The following is a 25,082-nucleotide window of genomic DNA, read 5'->3' as shown; positions in this document are numbered from 1 at the left end:
TCCATCCATCCATCCATCCATCCACCCATCTGTCCACTCATCCATCCACCCATCTGTCCATCCATCTATCCATCTACCTAGCCATCCAATATCCATCCATCTACCCATCACCCACCCATCCATCCACCCATCTGTCCATCCACCCATCCACCCATTTGTCCATCCATCCATTCACCCATCCATCCATCCATCCATCCATCCATCCATCTATCTATCCATCCTTCCACCCACCCATCCACCCACCCATCTGTCCATCCATCCATCCACATCCATCCATCCATCCACCCACCCATCTGTCCATCCATCCATCCACCCACCCATCCACCCACCCATCTGTCCATTCATCCATCCATCCACATCCATCCATCCATTCACCCACCCATCCCTCCCTCCCTCCCTTTTTTTTTTTGGTTTTTCGATACAGGGTTTCTCTGTAGCTTTGGAGCCTGTCCTGGAACTAGCTCTGTAGACCAGGCTGGCCTCGAACTCCCAGAGATCCGCCTGCCTCTGCCTCCGCGTGCTGGGATTAAAGGCATGCACCACCACCGCCCGGCTGGTTTTTTTTTTTTTTTTTGAGACAGGGTTTCTCTGTAGTTTTTTGGAGCCTGTCCTGGAACTAGCTCTTTTAGACTGGGCTGCTCTCGAACTCACAAAGATCTGCCTGCCTCTGCCTCCTGAGCACTGGGATTAAATGCGTGAGCCACCACCACCCAGCTTCCCTCCCTTTTTGTTCTCTGACATGGGAAGCCCATTTTCTAACATGAAAGGACCTCATATTTCTCTCTACTTAAAACAATTTATGTTGTGGTTGTGAGGAGTTCTAGGGATGGAGTATTGGCCGTGTGCCATGTCAGGCTGGCACTCTGCCGCTGTTCTCCAACCCCGGTTAGTCTGAGTTTTGACAAAAGTGTGGGGTCCTTGTCACTAAGGCTACAATAAAAACATAAAACAGTTCATCACCTCAGACTTACCAAAAAATATTCTCCGCAGTTCCTCTTTGTGTCAAGCCATTGCTCCACCCATACCTATGGAGACCACTGATCCACTGGCACTGGTTTTGTCTTTTCCAGAGCATCGCATGCGTTAAGTCATAGTACACGTGTCTGAGTCTGACTTTTGTCTATAACACAATGCATCTGACATTTGTCCTACACTTGTAACATAATGCATCACCTGTGATGTAGCGTTATCAGTAATCTCCTATTTTATTGCTACCACACTATGAATGTTTCCCAGTTTGTTTTCCCCTCATTTCCCCTTGGAAGTCTTTCTGGGTGTTTATACATGTAAAAATACTATGTTTTATTGATTTAGTGTATGTGTGCATACACACACATACCATGGTGTGCATGTGGAGATCAGAGGACAATTAGCAGGTGTTAGGGACTGAGGATCACCAGACTCTGAATTTCTTGTAAACATCTTGTTTTCCTCTGCTCTGAGAAGCCTGCAGCTGCTCTGAGCACCTTGATGGCAGGGGATTGGTTCTGATGAGTCTGCAGCTGAAAGATCCCGAGAGCTGGGGTGTGGCCAGAGCCCTATATAAGCTGCCCCTGAGCACAGTAAAGTGGGCATTCTTGGCATTCTTGTATCAAGAATGACCTCTGTTCTCACCTCTCTCTCTCTCTCTCTCTCTCTCTCTCTCTCTCTCTCTCTCTCTCTCTCTCTCTCTCTCTGTGTGTGTGTGTGTGTGTGTGTGTGTGTGTGTGTGTGTTTCAAAGTCTCCCTCCTGGTTCCTGGCTCTCTCTCCCTCTCCCTCCCTCTCTCCCTCTTTCCCTCCCCTCCCTGCTGCTTTCCTCCCCTCCTGCGTCTCAGACTGGTTTGGAACTTTCTCTGTAGCTGAGAATGACCTTGAACTTCACATCCTCCCGCCTCCTGCCTCTTAAGTGCTGGCCTACAGGTGTGTTCCACCATGCCCAGTTTTATGTGGTGGTTGGGATGGAACCAGGCAAGCACTTTACGATTCGAACCACATCCTCAGTCCTGCAGTAATATTTTATAGCAACAATAAACTCGGTTATGAAACAAATGGAAGACAGAAACTCCATTAAATTGCATTTGCACTTCTGTCAAAGATCAATTGCTGAGTTGGAGAGGCGGCTTGGTGGTGAAGAACACTTGCTGTGCAACCCTGAGGACTTGAGGTCAGACCCGGAGCCCTTGGAACCAGCTGGGCGTGGTTTCAAACACACCTTCAATTTCAGTTCTGAGGGAAGTGGATGCAGTTGTAGCCGTGGCTGCCAGTCTAGCTGAAAAATGTGAGCTCCAGCTTAGGGTGAGACCCAGTCTCAAAGGACTCAGGAGGAAAGTGAAAGATCAGGGCACTCAGCACCCTCCTCTGGCCTCTGCGTGCTGCCGAGGCATGTGCACACTCCGCCCACACACATAGAATTAGAAAAGGAGTTCCTAAAAACAATGTCAGTGGCGAAGCTAGGTGTAGTGGTGTAAGCCTGTCATTCCAGCTCATGGAAGGGCTAAAGTAGGGGATGGATAGTTCAAGACCTGCCTGGTAACTTAGGGAGGCCCTGTCTCAACATAACAATAAGAAGGGTTGAGATGTAGCTCAGTGAAAAGCTGTTGCCTAGCATGTGTGAGTCTCCGGGTTCTACACCCATTAGAGAAAGTGGAGGGAGGAAGAAGGGAGGAGAGGGAGAGAGAGAGAGAGAGCGAGACCACTGTCTTTTTATCACTTGACCCTGGACATCTGTTTTTTCATATTCATTAGAGGTGGGTCCCGAAATTCATCTGTAATACTTAATCTTGATTCTGGAATTAAATGAATTTGGAATCACCTCAGAGACACACTTCTGGGTTTCCAGAGATTAGTTGAGGGGAGAAGACTCACCCAGGATATGGGCAGCATCCTCTCAAGAGCTGGGGTCCCAGAATGGCTAGAAATGGATGAAGGGCAAGGTTGGGATTCTTTTTGCTTGGCATCTTGGTACCTGAGGTGTGAGCAAACAGCCTCACACTAGAGCCTGCTGCTGCTATTCACTTCTCACCGTGATAGAATGTGTCACCTCAAACTGTGAGCCAAAGTAAATCCTTCCTTAAGTTTCTTACCCTGTATTTGATGGTAGCAATGAGAAACATATTTAGGGGAGGAATTAAACTTCACAGCTCTCCTTTTTTGAGTGTGTGTGTGTGTGTGTGTGTGTGTGTGCTGGGCAAGTTCTATACCACCAGACTACATTCCCAGCCAAACTTCTCTTTTGAGGAGAGGAACATTGCAGAATGTATTTATGTATCTTGTGTATCTTTGAAATCAGCCCAAGCTATACTCTGTCCTCAAATTGTGTCCCTCCTGTGTGCACACTACACTCTTCTTACTCCTCAGAGGTGTCACAGTGTCTCTTACAGCACTGCAGCGGCGTGGGGCCTGCAGTCCTCTTAACTGGCCTAGATGGGGAGAAGTCTCTTTCGGGCATCTGCAACAATGTTGTACCTCTCTTCCCTGCAAATCAGTCCCTACTGTCACCTTCCCTCTGAAACGGCATAGAGCTACTGTCCCTATACCTGTTCAGAATGGGAGAGACATGCACAAATAATCAGTGGGCCACAGAACTCGAGTCCTGGGATTGCTCCCTGAGCTCTCTGGCTGGGGCAATTCTCGTGGTTTGCCTTCTCTGATGTTTTATTTTCTTGGCTATTTCTCCCTTCATAAAATGCTCTCTGTGTTTGTTTCCTTCCCCTAACTCACCTGCTGTGGAATATTAACTGTGGAAAGATGTGCTACTTTTGTTTCAGCTGCCTTTGTTAATGATATAAAGATGGGTTGCATTTGTCTCACTTTGCCTGCCTAAGGCACCTGATTGGTCTAATAAAAAGCAGAATAGCCAATAGCTAGGCAGAAGAAGGATATGTAGGGCTGGCGGCAGAGAGAATAAGGTAGAGAAATCTAGGGAGGAGAGAGAAAAAAATGAGGGAGAAAGAGAGGGACACACCCCGTGCCGGAAGCCAGGCAGCTGCCAACCAGACAGGAGAAACAGGAAAGTAGACCCTGCAGAAGGGAAGAAAGGTAAAAATCCCCAAGGCAAAATATAGATAATGAGAAACAGATTAAAATAAAAGATAAGGCTGAACATTCCTATTGATAATAAGTGTCACGATTTGGGAGCTGGTTGGCAAACTAAAAGAAAAAAGCCTGTTACACCCCCCTCTTCTTTTCTTTTTGTGGGGAAAGGTCCACTCTGTAGCCCATATTGGTCTAGAACACAGGTTTTTCCTGCCTCAGTCTCCTGAGCCTGGGCCACGATGGGATGTTCACAGTTCACAGTGATTCCTCAGACTCCCCAGACAGTTCACAGTGCTCCCCAGACAGGTCTCCTGAATTCCAGACTGGCCTTGAACTTGCTATGTAGCTGAGAGCAACTTTTAACTTCTGCTCCCCCCTCCTCCACCTTCTGAGTCCTAGTTTTGTAGATGTGTACCATCTGGCCCAGACAGAATAATCTTAAAGGAGCTGAATGTTCACTGGAGGGCAGACTCTTAACACCTTAGACTCTGCTGTTCCCACTTAAGCTGCATATAAAGTCACAGCTTAGGTCCAGGTGGTATGTTAAACCTATAAGAGCACTGAGCTTGGAATCAGAAGACCCTAGTTCATCATGCTCCTCTGAGCTCCGGATTCATCCTGCTAAAGCCAGATTTGTAAATGGAGGCTGTTTGTTTGTTTCCCAGTCACCCAGACCCGAATAATCAAACAGAAACTATATTAATTACAACACTGCTTGGCCAATAGCTTAGGTGTATTCACATCTAGCTCTTATATCTTAAATTAACCTATTTCTATTAATCTGTGTATTGCCACAAGGCTGTGGCCTACTGGTAAGGTTCTGGTGGCCGTATCTTTCTCCTTCCGCAGCTACATGGTATCTCCTTGACTCTGCCTACTCTATGTATCTCTTCCAGCCTGTCTTTATTTTGCCCTGCTATAGGCCAAAGCAGCTTTATTCATTATCCAATAAGAGCAGCACATATACAGAAGGATATCCCACATCACAGGTTAGTCCTTCAAGTGATGAACACCTATAGTCTTTTGCAGCCTGTGGATGGGCGGTAGAGGTCTAAGCACCTCCCTGCTTTCCACAAAGCGCTGCTAGGAGAAGAGATTTCTTGCTGAGCAAAAATACAACAGGAAATGGAATTCCAGGCACCCAGTGGCACTGTCTGTAGTTTCACTAAGTGTAGAAAATGAAACCAGACCCTTTTGGAGTGATGTCACAAAGGATGCTAACAGTGGTTAAGAACTGAGGGTCAGAGCCCGTATGCTGGTGCACCCTCTAACCCCAGCACCTAGGAGGCAGAGGCAAGCAGTGTTCTGGGAGTTCCAGGCCAGCCTGGTCTATATAGTGTGTTCTAGGACAGCCACGGCTGTGTAGTGAGAACCTGACTCAAAATCAAGTAAAAACAAAACAAAAGTTCCGAGGCTCAGGGGATTGGGAGATAGCTTAGTCAGGAAAACCTGTTTGATTCTTAGAACCCATGTAAAACAATAGACGTGGTGGCCACACTAGCTGAATGGGTGAGCTTCAGGCTGAGTCTCTAAAAACAACTGATCCCGAGGAGTGACATCTGATGTTGACCTCTGCCACGCACATATACGTGTGTATGCCTATGTACCAACACACACGCACACATACATATGTGTGTATGCATATGTACCAACACACATACATACATGTGTATTCATATGTACCAACACATACACACGCACACATACATACATGTATATGCATATGTACCAACACACACATACATACGTGTGTATGCATATGTACCAACACACACATACATACGTGTGTATACATATGTACCAACACACACACACACGCACACGGTGGCGGGTGGACATGTGAGAACAGGCTATGGGCTTGTGAGATGGTTAAGTAGCTAAGACACCTGCTGCCAGGTCTACTGGTTCAACCCCTGGTAGATGGCTCCGCAGGTAAAATACTTCCTGCCAAGCCTGAGGACCTGCGCTGGGTCACCTTAACCCCCTAGTGGAAGGGGAGCTGACTCCTGCAAGTTGTCCTTTAATCTTGACAACCATGCTGTAGCACTTGGGTGCCCCTCCCATTTTATTTTTTTCTCCTAAACTTTTTTTAAAATTTTATTTATTATGTATACAGTGTTCTGTCTGTATATACATAAGAGGGTGCCAGATCTCATTACAGATGGTTGTGAGCCACCATGTGGTTGCTGGGAATTGAACTTAGGACCTTTAGACAAGCAGGTGGTGCTCTTAACCACTGAGCCATCTCTCCAGCCCATACTTTAAGAATTTTTTTTTTAAAGGAACCAGAGGATGCTCCAGCCGTTAAGAGCACTGGCTGCTCTTCCGGAGAACTCAGTTTTTAGTTCCCAGCATCTACATATTGGCGCACAACCATCTACAACTCCATTTCCAGGGAATCCTATGTCCTTTTCTGATCTCTTTGGGCAGTAGGCATGCACATGGCACACACACACACATATAGATGCAGGCAAAATCATGAATTATATTAAGCCTCAAATTATGTAATTTTTAAAAGTAACTTGATCAAGGTCATATAAAACTCAGTTGGACCAGATGGTGCACACCTGTGATCTCAGCGCTTGGGAAGTAGAATCGGGAGGATTCATCCAGGAATTCAAGGCCAGCCCTGATTACAGTGATTTGAGGTGGGCCTGGAATACACACAATCATACCTCAACAAGCAAGGGAATAAACAAACACCAAACCAACCAAGCCAAACCCCTCCATGCCCTCTGGCTTCAGAGTGGTTCTTGCTTGTGTTTTTTCTTGGAAGGCCGTTTTACTTTTTCATGATGTGTGGACATCTGGAGTTCTGATTTACTTGGCAGCAATCACTTCTCATGCCTCTGAACCTTCTGCCTGGGCATCTCTAGGGCTGAATTCTCCTGGAAATTTTTCTGGACAGGTGTGAAGCTGTAAAGAATCTGGGGAACTGAGCCTGTGAGAGTTAACTCTACCTAGCAATCACGAAAATATGTCTGTCTGTCTGTCTATCTATCATCCATCACTGTCAATCAATCTGTCATCTATCTACCATCCATTATCATTTATCTATTTATTATCCATTCATCTATCATTTATCATACATTCACCATCTATCAATCTATCTACTATCTATCTATCTATCTATCTATCTATCTATCTATCTATCTATCTATCTATCTTCTACCTACTATCTATCTCTCTATCATCTGTCTTGTGTGTGTGTAAAATTAGCTCCTCAAAACTAGCTAATTTTAGAAACACCCAGATTGCACTGAATATTTATAGACACAAAGATAACTAGTGGGCTGGAGAGGGTTCTCTATCTGCCTTTGCTAAAGAACAACACAGGTTGAGAAGTGCCAAGTGTGTGGGTGGGCGAAAGAAGTTTTGGCTTATAGTGGAAGCTGGTGTTTGTCTTCTCACTAGCTCTCCGGTTTGGGCCCCTGTGGCTCTCAGGCGCATTGGCTCGCCAGGTTTGTCGGTCTCTGCCCTCCACGCCCGGGATTAGTGTGAAGTGAGTTCCCGAGAGCGGTCACTGGAAGGAACCTTGTCCCAGCCCTAGTATTCACTACACCCTAACTCTGACTCGTGGAAACGCCCGCAGCTGACAGCCGGCTCACCTGGGACAGTCACCTGCTGTCCCCTTCCTTTCTGCTTCCAAACCCACGGGAGAGCCCCGAGGGCCTCGCTGCCCTGTTTCTAGGCTTCCCCAATGAGGCTGATTTTCAGGTGACTGTGTACGTGCTTGGCCCAGGCTCCTGTGCGCCGACATACGGAGAGGGAGCGTGCCGGTGTCAGGGACCGGGCGGGTCCATATCCGGGTGGACCGGGTGGGTAGGGCTGTCCCTCCCTCCAGGTCCCGAGGTGGGTTGGGGTTGGAGGGAAGGACCTGCGGAGATTCTCTGTCACCCCTTGGGATCCAAGTGGGGGCAATAGAAAGAAGGCTAGGGTGCAGGGCGCCGATCTAGGGCGTGCCCACCCTGTCTGCCCGGCCAGCCCCAGGAGCATCCCCAGTCCAGGCCCCGAGCGATCGCGAAGGACGAGGAGCTGGTGGAGAAGGGACCTGGAGCCCCGAACTTGCCGGGGAAGTGGCGGGAGGGCGGGGCCGGGCCCTGGTCTAGGCGGGAGGAGGGGCGGCCACAGCTGCATCCAGCTCGGCTGGCTTCCTTCCCAGCCCTCTTTCCCTCCTCCTCCTCCTCTTCCTCCTGTATGAGTCAGGCATTTCCCGGGGAATCGGAGCAGCCACGCGCGGCCCGGGAGCCCGGAGCTGCAGCAGCGGCGTCTGCAGCTGAGGCGGCGGCGGTGGGGCTGCCACCGCGGCGGCCACCCGCGCCCCGGGCGCGCAGCGACCATGGAGAGAACGACCCAGAGCGCAGACAGCGGCGGCGGCGGGGGCAGCAACAGCAGCAGCCGTAGCAGCAGCCGCGCCACCTCGGCCGGCTCCTCGCCCTCCTGCTCCCTGTCTGGCCGAGGGGTGGCCGGCCGATCAACGGCCGCGGGACTGGGCGGCGGGGGCAGCCGCAGCAGTCCCGGCTCGGTGGCCGCTAGCCCGTCCGGAGGAGGCGGCCGCAGGAGGGAGCCGGCGCTCGAGGGCGTGCTCAGCAAATACACCAACCTCCTCCAGGGTTGGCAAAACAGGTAACAAGCCCGTCGCCCGCGCCCCCGCGAGGTCCCGGCTTCCCGGGTGTGGACGGTGGCGCCACCCGCGGCCGGGGACTGCCTGGGCACCTCGCCCTTTCTACACCCTGGCGGGCATCGCAGCCGCGGGAGGGAGGCAGGAGCCCTGGTTTTCCTCCGGTGCTGGAAGCTTGAGAAATCTGGAGTGGTCACTGGATCGTCCCGGGTGGTTCCGGTGTCCTACCTGCCAGAGGTTTCTCGCACTCTAGAAGAAGGGCTGAGAGAGACCGACAGAGAGGCAGTGCTAAGTGACCGGTGCAAAAAGCATTCATCATGATTGGTCTAGCACAGTTCTCCCCACCCCGTAGTTCATGTTAAAGTGTGATGTTTAAAATACAGACAACAGCACCGCCACCAACAAAGAGCCTGTCACTTGTCATCTTTGGAGCACCCCTCTTCCCCTCTCCTCCCCCCACCTCCACCGTGCATACTCCTTCGCGGGTGGCTCGAACGTGCAGTCTGTTATCCTTATTTCCCGTTGAGGTGCACGTGAAGTTTCCTCGCTTCCCTCTCAAAGTTGGCAAGCCTTGAATTGGGCGTGGTGGCAGACGCGTGTAGTGCCAGCGCTTCAGAGACTGAGGCCAGTGGACTTGAGTTTGAGGCTAGCCTGGTCTACAGAGTGAATTTCAGGCTAGTTAGAGCCACGTCGGGAGACCTTGCCTCAAGAAAGAAGTTGGCAAGTCTAAGGATGTCAGAGAATGGGATTCGCAGCATACTTGGGGTGATGACTGTTTGTATGGAAGGACTTTAAGGATTAGACTGATAACCCCCCCCCCCATTGTATGGAAGGACTTAAGGATCAGACTAAGGCCCCCTCCCCGGTGTGTGTGTGTGTGTGTGTGTGTTCGGAGAAACAAGCCAAAGATGAACCGCCCATGCAAAGACACTATTGGGGAGATCCTTGGACCAGCCTTCAGTAGTCCCTAGGTCTTCATAGATTTGGGACCCTTAATGGATCGTGCCTGTGAGGTTTGAACCCCGCACTGGAGTTTGACTTATCTCTGCTGGTGGCTAGCTAGCTCTTTCCACAGGCTGTTTGGAAATGTTCTTCTGATGGCTTCCAGACGAAACAGGGACTGTCACACACGTAACTCTGCTTGTAGGAAGAGAACCTTGGATGTAATGGAAAATGAACAGTTCTAGATAAAGAAGTCTGCACGTCGCCCAGGGTTTCCTTGGAGATTTGTTACTATGTTAGTGGAGTTGCTTTTAACTTTTGAATCTTTTTTTTTTTTACCCCTCAAAATAGCTTTGGCGGCTTCTTTTACCTCCCCCCCCCCCATTAGAAGCAGAAAACAGAGAGGTAGTGTGCGTAGGAGGGGGGGAGAGGGAGATAGGAGACGGCTAAACGAGATTTCAGTTTTTGAAAGTTGTGTCTCCGAACGGCAGTTCAAGGTGCCTTGTCACAGACAGTTTGAGAGCACGCTGGGCAATCACTTCCAATGCTGCTTCTTCAAGAGCTTATGGGGTCGGTCGAGCATCTGCCCTAGATAACAGGCATTTTCTTTGCCTGGCTATAGTATTTTACCTGTAACATGTATTAAAGGATTTCGCTCTTTGTAGTGGATTTAGGAGGGATTTGGAATTGTGTCCTTTTGCCATTTTTAAACCCACCGTGGTGTTTCTACTGGAGTCAGAGTTTGAGAAAACACAAAGTAAATACTAGCAATCACAAACTTAACCTAGGAAAACGTGCACACTACTGAGCATGCTCGAGGGAGGTCTAGACCTATTGCCTTTCAGTCATCCACCAATGAATGCTCTTCCTCGCCTCTCCAAAGCCTTTTCTCTAATGGGCGATGCTGTGTCCTGGCTTCTCTCCTATGTGGGGATCTCTCTGCACCACGGTCCAAGGTCCATTTAATGGTCAGGAGGTGATTTCTACTGACCCTGTGAGAACATGCGGCTCCTTTCCTTGGGGGTCTTGTAAAGGGAGAACTGTATCCATGAAGAAGAGAGAAGGGGGCCAGGACAGACTCTGACAGCCATGGAGACCTCGTTCAGTTGTTTTCTCTCATCACAGCCATTTATTGAGTGTCTGTTATGTGCCAGGCCCTGCTGTAGCGGCACACCACTCAGGAGATAAGCCACGGTGATCTTCTCATGAAGTGGCCAGGACACGGACCCGAGGAGAGGCAGGCGCCCACCTAGATTAGAGTCCCCTTCCTTTTCTTTCTCTCTTTCTTTTTGAAAGCAGAATTAGGGTTTATTAAAAGACATTTTCAAAGTTACTTATTTATTTGTGTGTGTACGTGTGCTTGTGTGTGTAATGCACACGTGGAGGTTAGAGGACAACATGTGTGTATATGTGCTCATGCGTGTAGAGTAGTGCACACATGGAGGTTAGAGGACATGTGTGTGTGCTCATGTGTGTAGAGTAGTGCGCACATGGAGGTTAGAGGACATGTGTGTGTGCTCATGCGTGTAGAGTAGTGCACACATGGAGGTTAGAGGACAACATGTGTGTGTATATGTGCTCATGTGTGTAGAGTAGTGTACACGTGGAGGTTAGAGGACAACATGTGTGTGTGCTCATGTGTGTAGAGTAGTGCACACATGGAGGTTACAGGTCATGTGTGTGTGCTCATGTGTGTAGAGTAGTGTACACGTGGAGGTTAGAGGACAACATGTGTGTGTGCTCATGTGTGTAGAGTAGTGTACACGTGGAGGTTAGAGGACAACATGTGTGTGCTCATGTGTGTAGAGTAGTGCACACATGGAGGTTAGAGGACATGTGTGTGTGCTCATGTGTGTAGAGTAGTGTACACGTGGAGGTTAGAGGACAACATGTGTGTGTGCTCATGCGTGTAGAGTAGTGCACACATGGAGGTTAGAGGACAACATGTGTGTGTGTTCATGCGTGTAGAGTAGTGCACACATGGAGGTTATAGGACAACATGTGTGTGCTCATGTGTGTAGAGTAGTGCACATGTGGAGGTTAGAGGACAACATGTGTGTGTGTGTGTGCTCATGCGTGTAGAGTAGTGCGCACATGGAGGTTAGAGGACAACATGTGTGTGTGTGTGTGCTCATGCGTGTAGAGTAGTGCACACATGGAGGTTAGAGGACAACATGTGTGTGTATATGTGCTCATGCGTGTAGAGTAGTGCACACATGGAGGTTAGAGGACAACATGTGTGTGTGCTCATGTGTGTGTGTAGTGCACACATGGAGGTTAGAGGACAACATGTGTGTGTGTGCTCATGTGTGTGTGTAGTGCACACATGGAGGTTAGAGGACAACATGTGTGTGTGCTCATGTGTGTAGAGTAGTGCACACATGGAGGTTAGAGGTCAACATGTGTGTGTATATGTGCTCATGTGTGTAGAGTAGTGCGCATGTGGAGGTTAGAGGACAACATGTGTGTGCTCATGCGTGTAGAGTAGTGCACACATGGAGGTTAGAGGTCAACATGTGTGTGTGTGTGTGCTCATGCGTGTAGAGTAGTGCACACATGGAGGTTAGAGGACAACATGTGTGTGTGCTCATGCGTGTAGAGTAGTGCACACATGGAGGTTAGAGGACAACATGTGTGTGTGCTCATGTGTGTGTGTAGTGCACACATGGAGGTTAGAGGACAACATGTGTGTGTGCTCATGTGTGTAGAGTAGTGCACACATGGAGGTTAGAGGTCAACATGTGTGTGTATATGTGCTCATGTGTGTAGAGTAGTGCGCATGTGGAGGTTAGAGGACAACATGTGTGTGCTCATGCGTGTAGAGTAGTGTACACGTGGAGGTTAGAGGTCAACATGTGTGTGTATATGTGCTCATGTGTGTAGAGTAGTGTACACGTGGAGGTTAGAGGTCAACATGTGTGTGTATATGTGCTCATGTGTGTAGAGTAGTGCGCATGTGGAGGTTAGAGGACAACATGTGTGTGCTCATGCGTGTAGAGTAGTGTACACGTGGAGGTTAGAGGTCAACATGTGTGTGTATATGTGCTCATGTGTGTAGAGTAGTGCACATGTGGAGGTTACAGGTCATGTGTGTGTGCTCATGTGTGTGTGTAGTGCACACATGGAGGTTACAGGTCATGTGTGTGTGCTCATGTGTGTAGAGTAGTGCACATGTGGAGGTTACAGGTCATGTGTGTGTGCTCATGTGTGTAGAGTAGTGCACACATGGAGGTTAGAGGTCAACATGTGTGTGTGTTCATGTGTGTAGAGTAGTGCACACATGGAGGTTAGAGGACATGTGTGTGTGCTCATGTGTGTGTGTAGTGCACATGTTAGAAGACCACTTGCAGGTTACCTCCTCCCACCATGTGGGTCTCAGAGATAGAATAAAAGTTGTCAGGCTTGACACAGGTGCCTTCACCCTCTGAGCCATTGTGCCCGTTCCAAAGATTGTGGTTTCCTAGACAGGGTTTCTCCGTGTAGCCCTGGCTGTCCTAGAACTCGCTCTGTAGACCAGGCTGGCCTGAAACTCACAGAGATCCACCTGCCTCTGCCTCCCGAGTGCTGGGATTAAAGGGATAGTCCACCATCACCCTGTTGAAAAGATATTTAGATACAGGCTTTAGGCATGGGCGTGTAAAGAAAGAGGCACTTGGGAAGAAAACGAGAGCAGGGATGGGCATGGAGTCTCCAAGAGACTGTCTCTTTTTGGTTGTTACTGTTTTTGAGATAGCCCATGTAGCCCAGGTTGGCCTCAAATTCAGAGTATTCCAGGCTGACAGTCTTGCTTCTCTGTTGAGCACCTGCTTTGTTTTAACTACTCCCTGCCCGGACTGGATCTGTCTTCTCCCGCTTTTTTGTTTGTTTGCTTTTGTTGTTATTGTTTTGTTTTTGGGACAAAGTTATATTTAGTCCAGGCTGTCCTCAAATTCAGTATGTATCTGATGATAATCTTGAACTTCTGGCCCTCCTTGCCTCTGCCTCCCAAGTGCTGGGATCACAGGCATTCAGGGCCACCCTTAGTTTTGGCTGGAGGTGGTGTTGGAGATGGAACCCAGGGCTTCACGTATGCCAGGCAAACACTTTACCACCCGGGCTGCATCCCCAACCCCCACTTTTAGCATTTGTTATAAGGGCATGCGTTTGAGGAAGCTTACATCAAAATGACAACTACCATGGTCTTCCTTGTGAATGAGTCTCGTTTGCTTCTCTGTTAAATGTATATTTTCTGGGAATGAGTGAAACTGTCCAGAGCTGGCCATTTGATCCCTTGAGTGGCAGGTGCTAGGCCCTCCCCTGTGCCTGGGAGCCTTGAGTGGAGAACTGTCAGCCGAATGTTCTTGGGCCACTGACTGGCCTGCCCTTGAGGCACCCAGGAACCACTTTACCATCGGTCTGAAAACATTCCAAGAGCCTTAGGGATCGCTCCAGCCCAGCTGCTGCTTCAGGAGCCATGGTGCGAGTGAGCTCTGGTCACCTGGAAGACTTCAATTAAAAAAAAAAAAACCTAAAAATGTAACTTTCCTCCCACCCCCCTTTCTCCTTCCTTTGTTTCTTTCTTGTGTGTGTGTGTGTGGGCACACGTGTTCCATGGCATGTATGTGAAGACCAGGAGACAATTGTGGAAGTCAGTTTCCTCCTCCCCCCATGTGGGTCCTCTGGATCCACCTTAGGTTGTCAGGCTTGGGGCAAGGCTCTTTCCCAGATGAGCAATCTCGCCAGCTTCAGACCTTCCTTCTAGACAGTCTTCAGTGAGCTTTCCTTGGCTCTGGCTGCCTCGCGGCTGATTTCGTCCAGATCTGTGGAGAGAGCACTTCCTCTGTTGTACCCCAGCAGAAAGTTTGTGATTGGTGCATTTTGAGGCCTGTGATTGGTGGAACTGGAAGCTGCCCTATGACCCCCCCCCCCCCCCCCCCCCCCGTGGCTCTCCTTGTGTTTTTCCACCATCCAGGGCCCCACCCACCCACGCCGCCACCGGAGTGTGGAGTGCCTGTCCCTACCCACTTGTGGTCTTTGTGTACAGGATGAGCAAAGTGGGGACACGAAGAGGAGATGTAGCAGAGAGGGCCTTGGTAGGGCTGAAGCAGCCATAGCGCTCTTCATGAGGCGATTAGGAGAAGAGATGAGTGGAAGCGAAGGGGACAGGGTGACTAAGGACTGTGGACATGTAGAGGAGGCAGACTGTAGGCCTTGGCCACTGGAAAGAGTACCAGGGACCTGCCTGACCCCCAAGGCTTGAAAGCCATCCATACTGGCCATTGCTCGGAGCTACCAGCATTAGCTGGGGCTAATGAGCCATGGATCGCTGCCTGGTGAGTGTGGGGCTGCGGAGGGTGAAGAGCTGCAGGCTGTGGCCTGAGCATCCGGAGTTCTAGAGAGTGGGGTCACGGCTCTACTTGTCAGAGTCCAGCACTGAGTGTCTGTCCAGCCCTCAGGCTCTCTTGGGCTTGTTGAGGTCTCAGAACCATAGACACGGAGGAAACTGATTTTCACTCATTTGTGGTCTCTGTCGGCACAGAACCCAAGAACCCAACCCGGCCACCCAGTTGGGAATATTACCATTAAGTGTGTGAGGCACATGTGTAGTTTTGGATAGGTTGCCATCTGTTGGTCTTCTCTGCTGATCTGTGTTTGGCTGTATGGACATACAATATGTATAGCTAAACCAAATGGATATATAATTTATGTTATAGGTTGATTAGAGAGAACATCCCAGTTTTTGACCCATTTGAGTGGTGTTGCTATGAATATTCTAATGCATAAACATGTATTTCTTCTTTTAAAAAAATTAAAATGGCTAGGCAGTGGTGGCACATGCCTTTAATCCCAGCACTCAGGAGGCAGAGGCAGGCGGAATTCTGTGAGTTCAAGGCCAGCCTGGTCTGCAGAACGAGTTCCAGGACAGACTCTAAAGCTACACAGAGAAACCCTGTCTTGAAAAACAAACAAACAAACAGTAAATAAATAAAATTGCATTTATCTATTTCTCTCTCTCTCTCTCTCTCTCTCTCTCTCTCTCTCTCTCTCTCTCTCTCTCTCTCTCTCTCTCTCTGTGTGTGTGCATGAATGCCGTGGCTTCGTGTGAAGATCAAAGGACAACTTGCAGGACTTGGTTCTTTCATTATTTAAAGTTATCAGGCTTGGTGACAAATGCCCTATCCACTGAGCCATCTTACTAGCTTCCCCAATCCCACCCCCTCAGGCCCTCTTTTGCTGTTGTGGGGGGTAGGTGGGGGACAGGATCACAAGCATCTCAGGTTGACCTCAAACTGGTTGTGTAGTAAGGTTGACCTTCAACTGCTGGTCCTACTGCCTCAAACTTTCAAGTGCTGGGATTCTAGGCACTCACCATCAATGCTTGATTTATTTGGTGCTGGGACCTGAACTCAGAGCTTTATGCATCCAGGCAAGCACCGCCCCTTAAAGGGAACTCCCCCATCTTGTTTCTCTCGGTTTCAGGTGGCTGCTGCATTCCTTGGCTTTTCACTGTACCCAGCCAGTGTTTGGCAATCTTTCTGTCGCTTTCTTCTCTGGTGCTCCAGACCTGCCACGGCCTCCCCAGAACTCGTGTGACCACACTGAGCACCCACCCAGATCCTTAGTGACACCTGCCATGTGCCAGCATCCCCACCATAGAAGAACAACAGAGAGATGCCAGGATTAGGATGTGGGCATCTTGGGGGTAGAGACACTATTCAGCCTCTCTCAGGGCTACAGCTTCTAAACTGGCTTAAAAAAAAAAAACTATGTGTGCCTTGTGTCTGTGCGTGTGCGCTGTCAGAGGACAACCCCCAAACCCCCCCCCCCCCCCCCCCCGTGTGGACCTATGCTTTCCATTAGTTTGAAATCAGATCTCTTATTTGCTGCTGTGTACCCCAGGCTAGCCGGCTGGAAAATTTCCAGAATTCTGTCTTGCTTCCCATCATCAAGTAAGAGTGCTGGGACTTTAGATGTGTGGGTGTCCGCAGGCTTTTGGTGGTTTCTGGAGATCCAAACTCAGATCCTCATGGTTGTGTGTTAAACCCTTTCTACGCTGAGCCCTCTCCTCAGCCCCAGTTGTGAGGACAAAGGGGACTTTGGTGGTGTGAGGTGGACTGCGGGTGGCCGTCTGTGGCCCTGCTGCTGGTTCCTCTCAGTCTGTTTGTGGACAGCTGTCTGCAGTCTCTGGGAAGGGACAGTGACTTAGGCCTCTGTGCCCTGAGCGAAGGGTGGAAGAGAGTGTGCTGGAAGCTCTGAGGCTGTCTGCAGTCCTTTCTGGCTCCTGCTGATGCGATTTGGGGCCGAGCCAAGACAGAATCAAAGAGAGAACAGTCTAAAATTTGATTTTTGACAACCCAGACTGGGTTGAATATGGTCACAGCTCCAAAAGAAAGTGCTTTATTTGTGTCTTCTACCATGATATCAATAACAGTGATAAAATTAGGAAACATTATATGTGGCTTTCTGTTGTAACTCCATTATTTGAAGGTCAGATAAGTCCTTTGGGCCATGAGTAACTTTCTCGTTTGGCCTTGCAGTTTTAAGGAGACTATTTATGTTGTGTGGTTTGGTCCTTTTCTATAAATATATTGATGAAAATATAAAAGGGTGTGGGCTTGGGATATAACTCATTTGGCAGGGCGTTTGCCTTGGATGCTCTGAGTTTACCCTCCACACTGCGCATGTGGGGGCATGGTGGTATCTGGTGGTGTGCATCTGTAATCCCGGTCCTTTGGAGGTGGAGGCAGGAGGATCAGAATTTAAGGTTGTCTTCAGTTAGTTTGAGACCAGCTTAGACTACATGAGACCCACTCTTAAAATGTAAAGGGAAAGGAAGGGAGAAAGGAGGGGCTAGGGAGATGGCTCACTGAGTAGAGCGCATGTGCAAATGACCTGAGTTCTAATCCCCACCTCCCATGTAAAGCCCAGCATAGTGGTGTGTACCTGCCACCCACTCCAGGTAAGAGGATCCAATCCAGCTGGGATGGTAAGACCTTCAGGTGGACTGAGACCCTGGCTTAAAACATAGAGGTGGAGGGGCCAGCGAGGAGATGGTTTACTTTGATGAAGGCCCTTGTTGCACGAGGGTGGTCACAGAAAGGTGGGAGGAGGGAACTGACTCCTGAAAGCTGTCCTCTGACCTGCACACATGGGCATCCCCAATAGTAATGATAACAATAATAATGTATTAAAATATGGAGAATGATGGATGAACACACTGGATCTTGACTTTCAGCTCTTGCACAGGCGAGAACACCTATACACACTCACACACATGCATTCACTTTATACACACAAAGCTGAAAGGCAACTGTCTTAGGGTTTTCCTGCTGTGAAGAGGCACCGTGACCATGGCAACTCTTATGCAGGAAAACACTTAATTGGGGTGGCTCACAGTTTCAGAGGGTTAGTCCATTATCATCGTGGTGGGGAACGGCAGAGTGCAAGAGGACATGGTGCTGGAGAAGGAGCTGAGAGACCTACTCTTGATCTGTTGGCAACAGGAAGTGGTCTGAGTGTCACACTGAGCGCAGCTTGAGCATAGGAGACCTCAAAGCCTGCCCCCACAGTGACATGCTTCCTCCAATAAGCCACACCTTCTAATATGCCCCTCCCTATGAACTTATGGTGGCCAGTTACATTCAAACTACCACAGCAACCTATGTTAGTCTTGACTTTTTACTATAGGGTATTCTGAGCTTCAAGGCTGTAGGGAATCTTTTGGAAAATGTGGGTAGGACTGGGGACCCTGCCGGCCTGTGCTTGGGGAGGCAGAGTGGATGATGGGACATAGATGACTTCCAACTTGTCTCTGTTGTCATCAGTCTGTCAAGGTGTTGAAACTCACCTGGAGACAATCTGGGCAGAATCAAGGAAACCTTAAAGATGCAGTGTGAGCTGGTGACATATCCTTCAGAGTGCCTCCTCTTTGCAGGTAGTCTGATTTGACAGGATGTTTACACCCCAAATATTTATTGAGCACCTTTTGTGTGTGTGCCAAGTGCCAGGAGGTACAGTGATTTTGTCTCTCTTCTTTAGTTCTTGAAAATTTGTCTTATTACTATGTGTGGGTATGCCTGTGCCATAGCGCATGCACAGATGTCAGAGAATAACTTTATGGGCTGGGTTTTCTTCTTCCAATTTTAGGCAGGTTCAAGGGCTTGCCCTCAGAGAACCAGGCCTTCAAGTCTTTTGCCTGCTCAGCCACCTTGCTGTCTCTTCTCTCTCTGTCTTCTCTCTCCCTTCCTCCCCTTTCTCTCTTCCTGTCCAGGATGGGCTTAAACTTGCTAAGTAGCTGAGTGTGACCTTGAATTTTTTTTCCCTTCACCTCCCAAGTGCTGGGATTCCTGGCAGTTATTTGTAAAAGTAATTCTTTTTCCCCCCCATTTTTTGAGATGATATCTCACCCTGTAGCTCAGGCCTGGAATTCACTGTGTATATTAGGATGGTCTCAGTTTTGCTGTGATCCTCCTGCCTTAGCTTCCCCCGAGTACAGGTGTGGTCACCTGGCTTCCATCTGGATCAGTACCACGGGGACAGTATGTGTTATGGGGACATTGGGGTCTGAATTAGTTATTTTCCCTGCTGTTCCCACCTGACTTCAGTGACTTCAGCATGGAAGGGTTTCTTTGGGCTTGCGGTTCAAGGGATGCAGTCTACCCTGCTATGATGGGAATGGTGGCAGGATTGAGAGGGTGCACCTGTGATCAGGAAGCTGAGAGTGAACAGGAAGTGAGCTGGGCTATCGGACCTCAAGTCCCACCTCCCAGTGACATACTTCCTCCAGTGAGGCTCTTCCTCCTAAAGGTTCCACAACCTTCCCAAACAGTGCCAGCCGCTGGGGAGAAGTGTGCAAACACACAAGTCTGGGGGCTGTGATGGTTGACGTTGGCAGTTTGGCAGACTCTGGACTCAGCTGGGAGGGCTCTTAGGGGGGGGGGTTATCTAGGTTAGGTGAGTAGGTGGGCGTGGCAGTGATGGGTTAACTGAGTCGGGAAGACCACCCAGACTGGGCAGCACCATTTCATCAGCTAGGACCTGGAGTGAATAATAAGCAGAGGGTGAGCCATGTGTCAGCATCCAGTGCCCTGGGCCTCTCTCCTTTGGGTGCTGTGTGACCAGCCGCCTTCGCTCCCGTGGCCCGACTCCCCTGCTGTGAGGGTGTAACCTGGAACTGTGAGCTGACCCCTGTCCCCCTTCTCCTTTCTGTCGCTTTTGCCAGGGCAATGCGTCACAGCAATGGGAGAGGTAGCTGAGATGGGCGTTTCGTGTTCAAACCTCAGCAGGCGCCATGGAAAAGCCAGGAGTAAGGGAGTCAGGGATGGGAACTGTGGCTGCGTGCTCCTGGCGCATGCTCCAGGCACAGCTGGGGAGGGCAGCCGCGTGGCCTAGGGGCTGGAGGAGCAGAAGACAGATTAGGACCTTGGAGAGTCAGAGGAGCCCTTGCTGAAGACAGGGCTGGGAGGAAGGTGCCTCGGAAGGGAGTTTGATGAGGACACTGGCTTGGAGGAACCAATGGAGACAGATTTTAGTAAGCCCAGAATGCAGGGTATGTGTGGACTGAGTCCACAGAGGAGACCTAGACAGGTGTGAAAGGCTGTTGTTTCCTGGGGCACTCTTAAGTCTCCAGACCATAGGTGCGAAATGCCTGTATCGGCACAAGGTAGACACTGGCCTTGGAACAATTTATAAACACTCTGTTCAATTTTGTCCTTCAAAGAAATGGAGGTGCGCGCAATGCAAATCAATCCTTCTCCCTCTTCTATAGCCACAGAACACACTGAAACATTATTACGTATGTCTTTATTTACTTTGTGTGCATGCATGTGGGCACACACGCCATGGTGCTCCTGAGGAGGTCAGACAACTCATGGATGTCGGTTCTCTCCTTCCACCCCGTAGATCCCAGGAATCAAACTCAGGTCTTGAGGCTTGGTGGCAAATGCCTTTTTATCCTCTGAGCCTACCTTTTGGCTCTGACCCTTGTATTTTGGGTATCAGCAGGGTGTTTACATGCTAATTTCCTGGATCCTTTGCTGTACCCTCCTACTTTTTCCTTCCCTGTTAGAATGAAGCCACAAGGGGTAGAACTAGCAAGCAGACAATGGCAGGACTCCTAGCAGCCATGTTGAACCCCGAGGTAACCTGGATGAAGGCCAGAAGAGGCTTGGCCTCCAAGGACTTTGTGCGTGAGAGCCTCTTTGCAGATTAACTTTAGAATTTCCCATGAGGAGGAGGGAGTGAGAGTCTTTTGTAAATCCCTATTCATAGTCAGCTCCAACTCCCCAACCCCAAAGACGTAGATAGAATCCCGTGTTACAGATAAAGAACCTGAGGAAGTGGTACACACTGTCCAGTCGGTGATGTGAAGTCTGGAATTGTCTGATTCCAAAGTGTGTCTTCTTTTCTTTCGTTTTCAAACATTTGTTAATTTTTATTATAGGCATATGAATGTTTGCCTGCGTGCGCATCTGCGTGTGTGTGCATGCGTGCGCTTGTGTATGTGTGTGTGTGTGTGTACAGTGCTTGAGGAGGCCAGAAGAGAGCATCTGATACCCAGGAACTGGAGTTACAGACAGTTGTGGGCTGCCATGTGGGTTCTGTGAAGTGTATCCATGTCCTCTGGAAGAGAAGCCAGTGCTCTTAACCTCTGAGCCAGTTCCCTGGCTCCCTGGAATGTGTTTTCTTTCCTCTGCTCTTAGATAAACTCTTGGTGGTACATCCCCTCATTTTTTTAGATATGACCCAAGGCTTTGCCTCAGGTGAGACCAACTGCAGCTCATTCCTTTCAGGAAAACCCCATTCTTTTCTCTCCTATCTCTGGCCTTTGTCTATATCTCTTTCCAGGTGTGGCCTTCAGGAAACAGCAAGCTGTGAGTTTTAATGTGGTATTTTGATTTTAGGGTCCTTTCTGTGAGAGGGTGGTTGGAAACTCTACAGTGTAGGTGCCCTAGGTTTGCAGCTTTCTCCTTAGGTGACCTTGCCAGCTCTTGCTCATGCTGAGCTGGTCCTCTGTGTCCTTCTGTGCCTGCCTGGTTCTTTTGGTTCTTTTTAGGTTGAAGGGGGGATGTTTGGCCTGCAAGAACTGATAGGTGAATTTTTTAAAGAAATATTTTTACTTTTTATGTGTATGAGTGTTTTGCTTGTATGTATATGCACATGTATGTATGTGCATATGTATGTATGTATGTGTACCATGTGCATGTCTGGTGCCTACAGAGGTCAGGAGAAGGTGTGTGATCTGGAAAGATGGTTGTAAGCCACCACATAGGTGCTGGGAATGGAACCCAGGTTCTGCAAGAACAGTCAGTGTTCTTAACTTAAAGTCTCTCTCGCCGCCTGTCTTTTTTGTTTGTTTGTTTTGTTCCAAGACAAAGTCTCACTTTGTAGACCAGGTCATAGTTTTGTCACTTTGACACAAACTTTGACATTCCAGGAAGAGGAACTCTCCACTGTGGAACTGCCTCCATTAGATTGGCTTGCGATTATTTCGGAGAGATATTTTCTTGATTGCTGATTGATGTGGGAGGCCCCAGCACACAGTGGGCGGAGCCACTTCTGGACAGGTGATCTGGGCTGTCTAAGAAAGCAGGATGAGCAAGCCATGGGGAACAAGCCAGTAAGCAGCTCTCTTCCATGGTCTCTGCTTCAGTTCCTGCCTCCAGGTTCCTGTCTTGAGTTCCTGCCCTGGCATTCCTGATGATGGACTGCAACCCATATGCCAAATAAACTCTTTCCTCCCCAAGTTGCTTTTATTCGGGGTTTTATCATAGCAACAGCAAGCAAACTGGGACACCAGGTTTGCCTAGAACTCTTTGTAGGTAACCCAAATTATTCTAAATTCTTGAATTTTTGGCAATCTTCCTACCTCTGTTTGTTGTAGGGATTACAGGAGTGTGTGACTATATTTGGCTTATATAGAGGTTTTTTGTTTTCCCTTTCTTGCTTTATTGTACAGGGGATTGAACCTAGGGCTTTGTGCGTGCAAGGCAAATGCAAATCCCTTTGCTGGATCTTGACTTGCCCCACGGCCTCTGATTTATTAAGCTTGGTATAGATTTTGGCTGAAATAAGGTCACGTATTTGTAGAATGAACTTCATGTTGGGGATTCCTGTGTGTACAAATTATTCTTGAAAATGGGCATTGGGGCTGGGATGGGGCCTGGTTGGCCTAGCATGCTTCACACCCTGGCTTTGATTTCTTGCATTGAACAAACTGTCTGTGGTGGGTACACACTTGTAATTCTAGCACGCTCAAGGTTGAGGCAGGGGGATCAGAAATTCAAAATCATCCAGCTGGGTGTGGTGGCACACACCTTTAATCCCAGCACTGTGGAGGGAGGCAGAAGCTGGCGTATCTTTGTAGTTTTGAGTTTGAGGTCACCCAGATCTTCATGGTGAGTTTCAGGTCAGTCAAGGATGCATAGTGAGATCCTGCCCAAAACAAAGCAAAACAAAACAAATTAGAAACCAGCTAGGATTTGACTTAGTTGAGTGTTTGCCTAGCAAGCATGGGGACCTGGGTTCTGTTCTCAACACTGAATACACCAGTCTACATCTGTAATCCCAACACTTGGTAGGTAGAGTTAGGAGGGTCAGGGGTTCAAGGCCAGCCTCCGCTACCAGGAGACTTGTCTAAACAAAACCAAAGGGGCCGAAAAGCACAAAGCCACGCTGCGGAGAGAACACTATCGGGCTGTGGTGGCTCTTTATTCCATTGATGTGGTGCTCTGCCACCTTGAAGGGGTTCTCAGTTCAGTCTCCAGCATGTGGGGGAGGAGTTGGTTACATAGCTGGCAACTGGTCACGAGTGCCCACTGTCAGAGGAAACAGCCAGGGTACTCCCTCCTTGAGTACTCAGGATCCCCTGCCCCAGGTGAGGAAACAGCCAGGGTGCTCCCTCCTTGAGTACTCAGGATCCCTTGCCCCAGGTGTGCAGAGTTCAGTTGTCCCTTCCCACATCAATTAACATAGTCTAGATAATCCCCAGGAGCCTGCTGCTTGCCACAGTTCACATCCCACGTGATTCTAGACTCTGCCAAGTGACGATTATCGCTAACTTTGTTTTCTTAGTCTTTTGTCCAGCTGTCTCTTGGTGGTAACTTCATCACCCTGACTAATGCAGGCCTTCCTCCTCCTCTGGAGGAGTTGGCAGCTGATTCCTTGGGTCCGAAGGGCACTGTGGTAACAGTTACCTCAGGGGTGACGTGTGACTTAGACAATTCTGGTAAGTGTCACTCTGCAGGGTTGCCCTTGGAGTGAGCTGAACCTGAGCATGCTGTTAAAACCCAAAACTTTAGGGATTTTTGTTTCTAGGTAACGCTACTAGAGAAAACACCCCACACCCTTTTTGTGTGTTTTATTTTTGAGATAGGGTTTCTCTGGGTAGGCCTGGATGTTCTGGAACTTGCTCTGTAGACCAGGCTGGCCTTGAACTCACAGAGATCCAGTTGCCTCTACCTCCTGAGTGCTGGGATTAAAGGCAGGCGGCATCATGCCCTGTGCATGACTCTCTTAAAGCTGAATAAAAAGTCTGTATTGCTGGCTGGCAGATGCACGGGGAACTTACCCAAATCCTGCAGGCCTGAGCTTCACTGGTTTTTGTCTTTTATGTCCAAAAGCCACATCCCAATTGATACACTTTGGTTAGCAAGAGCAGTTAGTGAGAAGTGAAACTACAGAAGCCCCGAAGCAAGGCTAGTCCATTTGGAGACTTTCCTGGCTCCTGGAGCTATGAGCTGTCTTTGATGCAATAGGCCTTTGTTCCCGTGTTTGGCAGGTGTTGGGGCTACATGCTGGGTTTTAAGGTCACATTGTGCCTCCAACACGGTGTCAATTGTGCTAAGGTCTAGGTGTCTGTTAAATTCATTTTTCTCTTCTTGTTCAAGAACAGGACAGACTTTTTTTATGGGCGGGGCAGAAAGGCAAGGTTCTGGAAACCCTTTTTGCTGAGCAGAAGTAGAGGGGTCTGTGAGATCCGGTTTAAGTCTGACGTCGGTTTTTGTATTTTTCTATTCTTTTGGAGACAGGGTATCATGTAGCTCAGGCTGTCTTCAAATTCTCTGTGTAGCTGAAGATGAGTTTGAACTTTTTTCCACTTCTTTTCTAGGTAAAAACAGAGTCCCGAGCTAAGTTGGGTCAAGCGAGAGAGCATCTCTTCATGTCACAGGGTTGCCTGAATTTCTGTCGCCCGAGAGCTTCCTGCCTCTTCATTTCTTGTCTGTAGCATGATTGATATTTGTAGTGTTTTTGTTTTATTTTTTGACAAGTGTCTCACGATGACCTTGAACTCTTGAGGCTCTTGCCTGCTTCTCCTAGGTGCTGGATTTTCAAGTGTAGCTGTTTCCTGGTTTCAGACTTTAAATTCTTCTATGTAACAACAAAAATAACTTCAGGCCTGATGCTTGATTTCCATGGAAGTGACATTAAGTTGACCAATGACATTTATGTAAGATTCATGGCTTGGATAGTCTTGTGTTGATGTTGATTACTTGGTTTTGGTACATGTCCATTGAAGTATCAAAG

General features: G+C 48.8%; 1 protein-coding gene across 2 annotated transcripts in view; it reads left to right on the top strand.

The window, feature by feature from the left end:
- The first annotated feature begins 8,226 nt into the window (after positions 1 to 8,226).
- Osbpl10 (oxysterol binding protein like 10) overlaps positions 8,227 to 25,082 on the top strand; it is a 237,531-nt gene continuing 220,675 nt past the window's right edge. For both annotated transcript variants that reach the window (XM_075964247.1, XM_075964246.1), the window contains exon 1: positions 8,227 to 8,641. In XM_075964247.1, the coding sequence (XP_075820362.1) occupies positions 8,355 to 8,641 (287 nt within the window). In that variant the 5' untranslated portion in view covers positions 8,227 to 8,354. The remainder of the gene's footprint in view (positions 8,642 to 25,082) is intronic.

The sequence above is a fragment of the Microtus pennsylvanicus genome, chromosome 3 (assembly GCF_037038515.1).
Source record: "Microtus pennsylvanicus isolate mMicPen1 chromosome 3, mMicPen1.hap1, whole genome shotgun sequence".
NCBI classification, from domain to species: Eukaryota; Metazoa; Chordata; class Mammalia; order Rodentia; family Cricetidae; genus Microtus; species Microtus pennsylvanicus.
The sequence above is the reverse complement of the archived record's forward strand: the minus strand, read 5'-3'. Positions and strand labels throughout refer to the sequence as shown.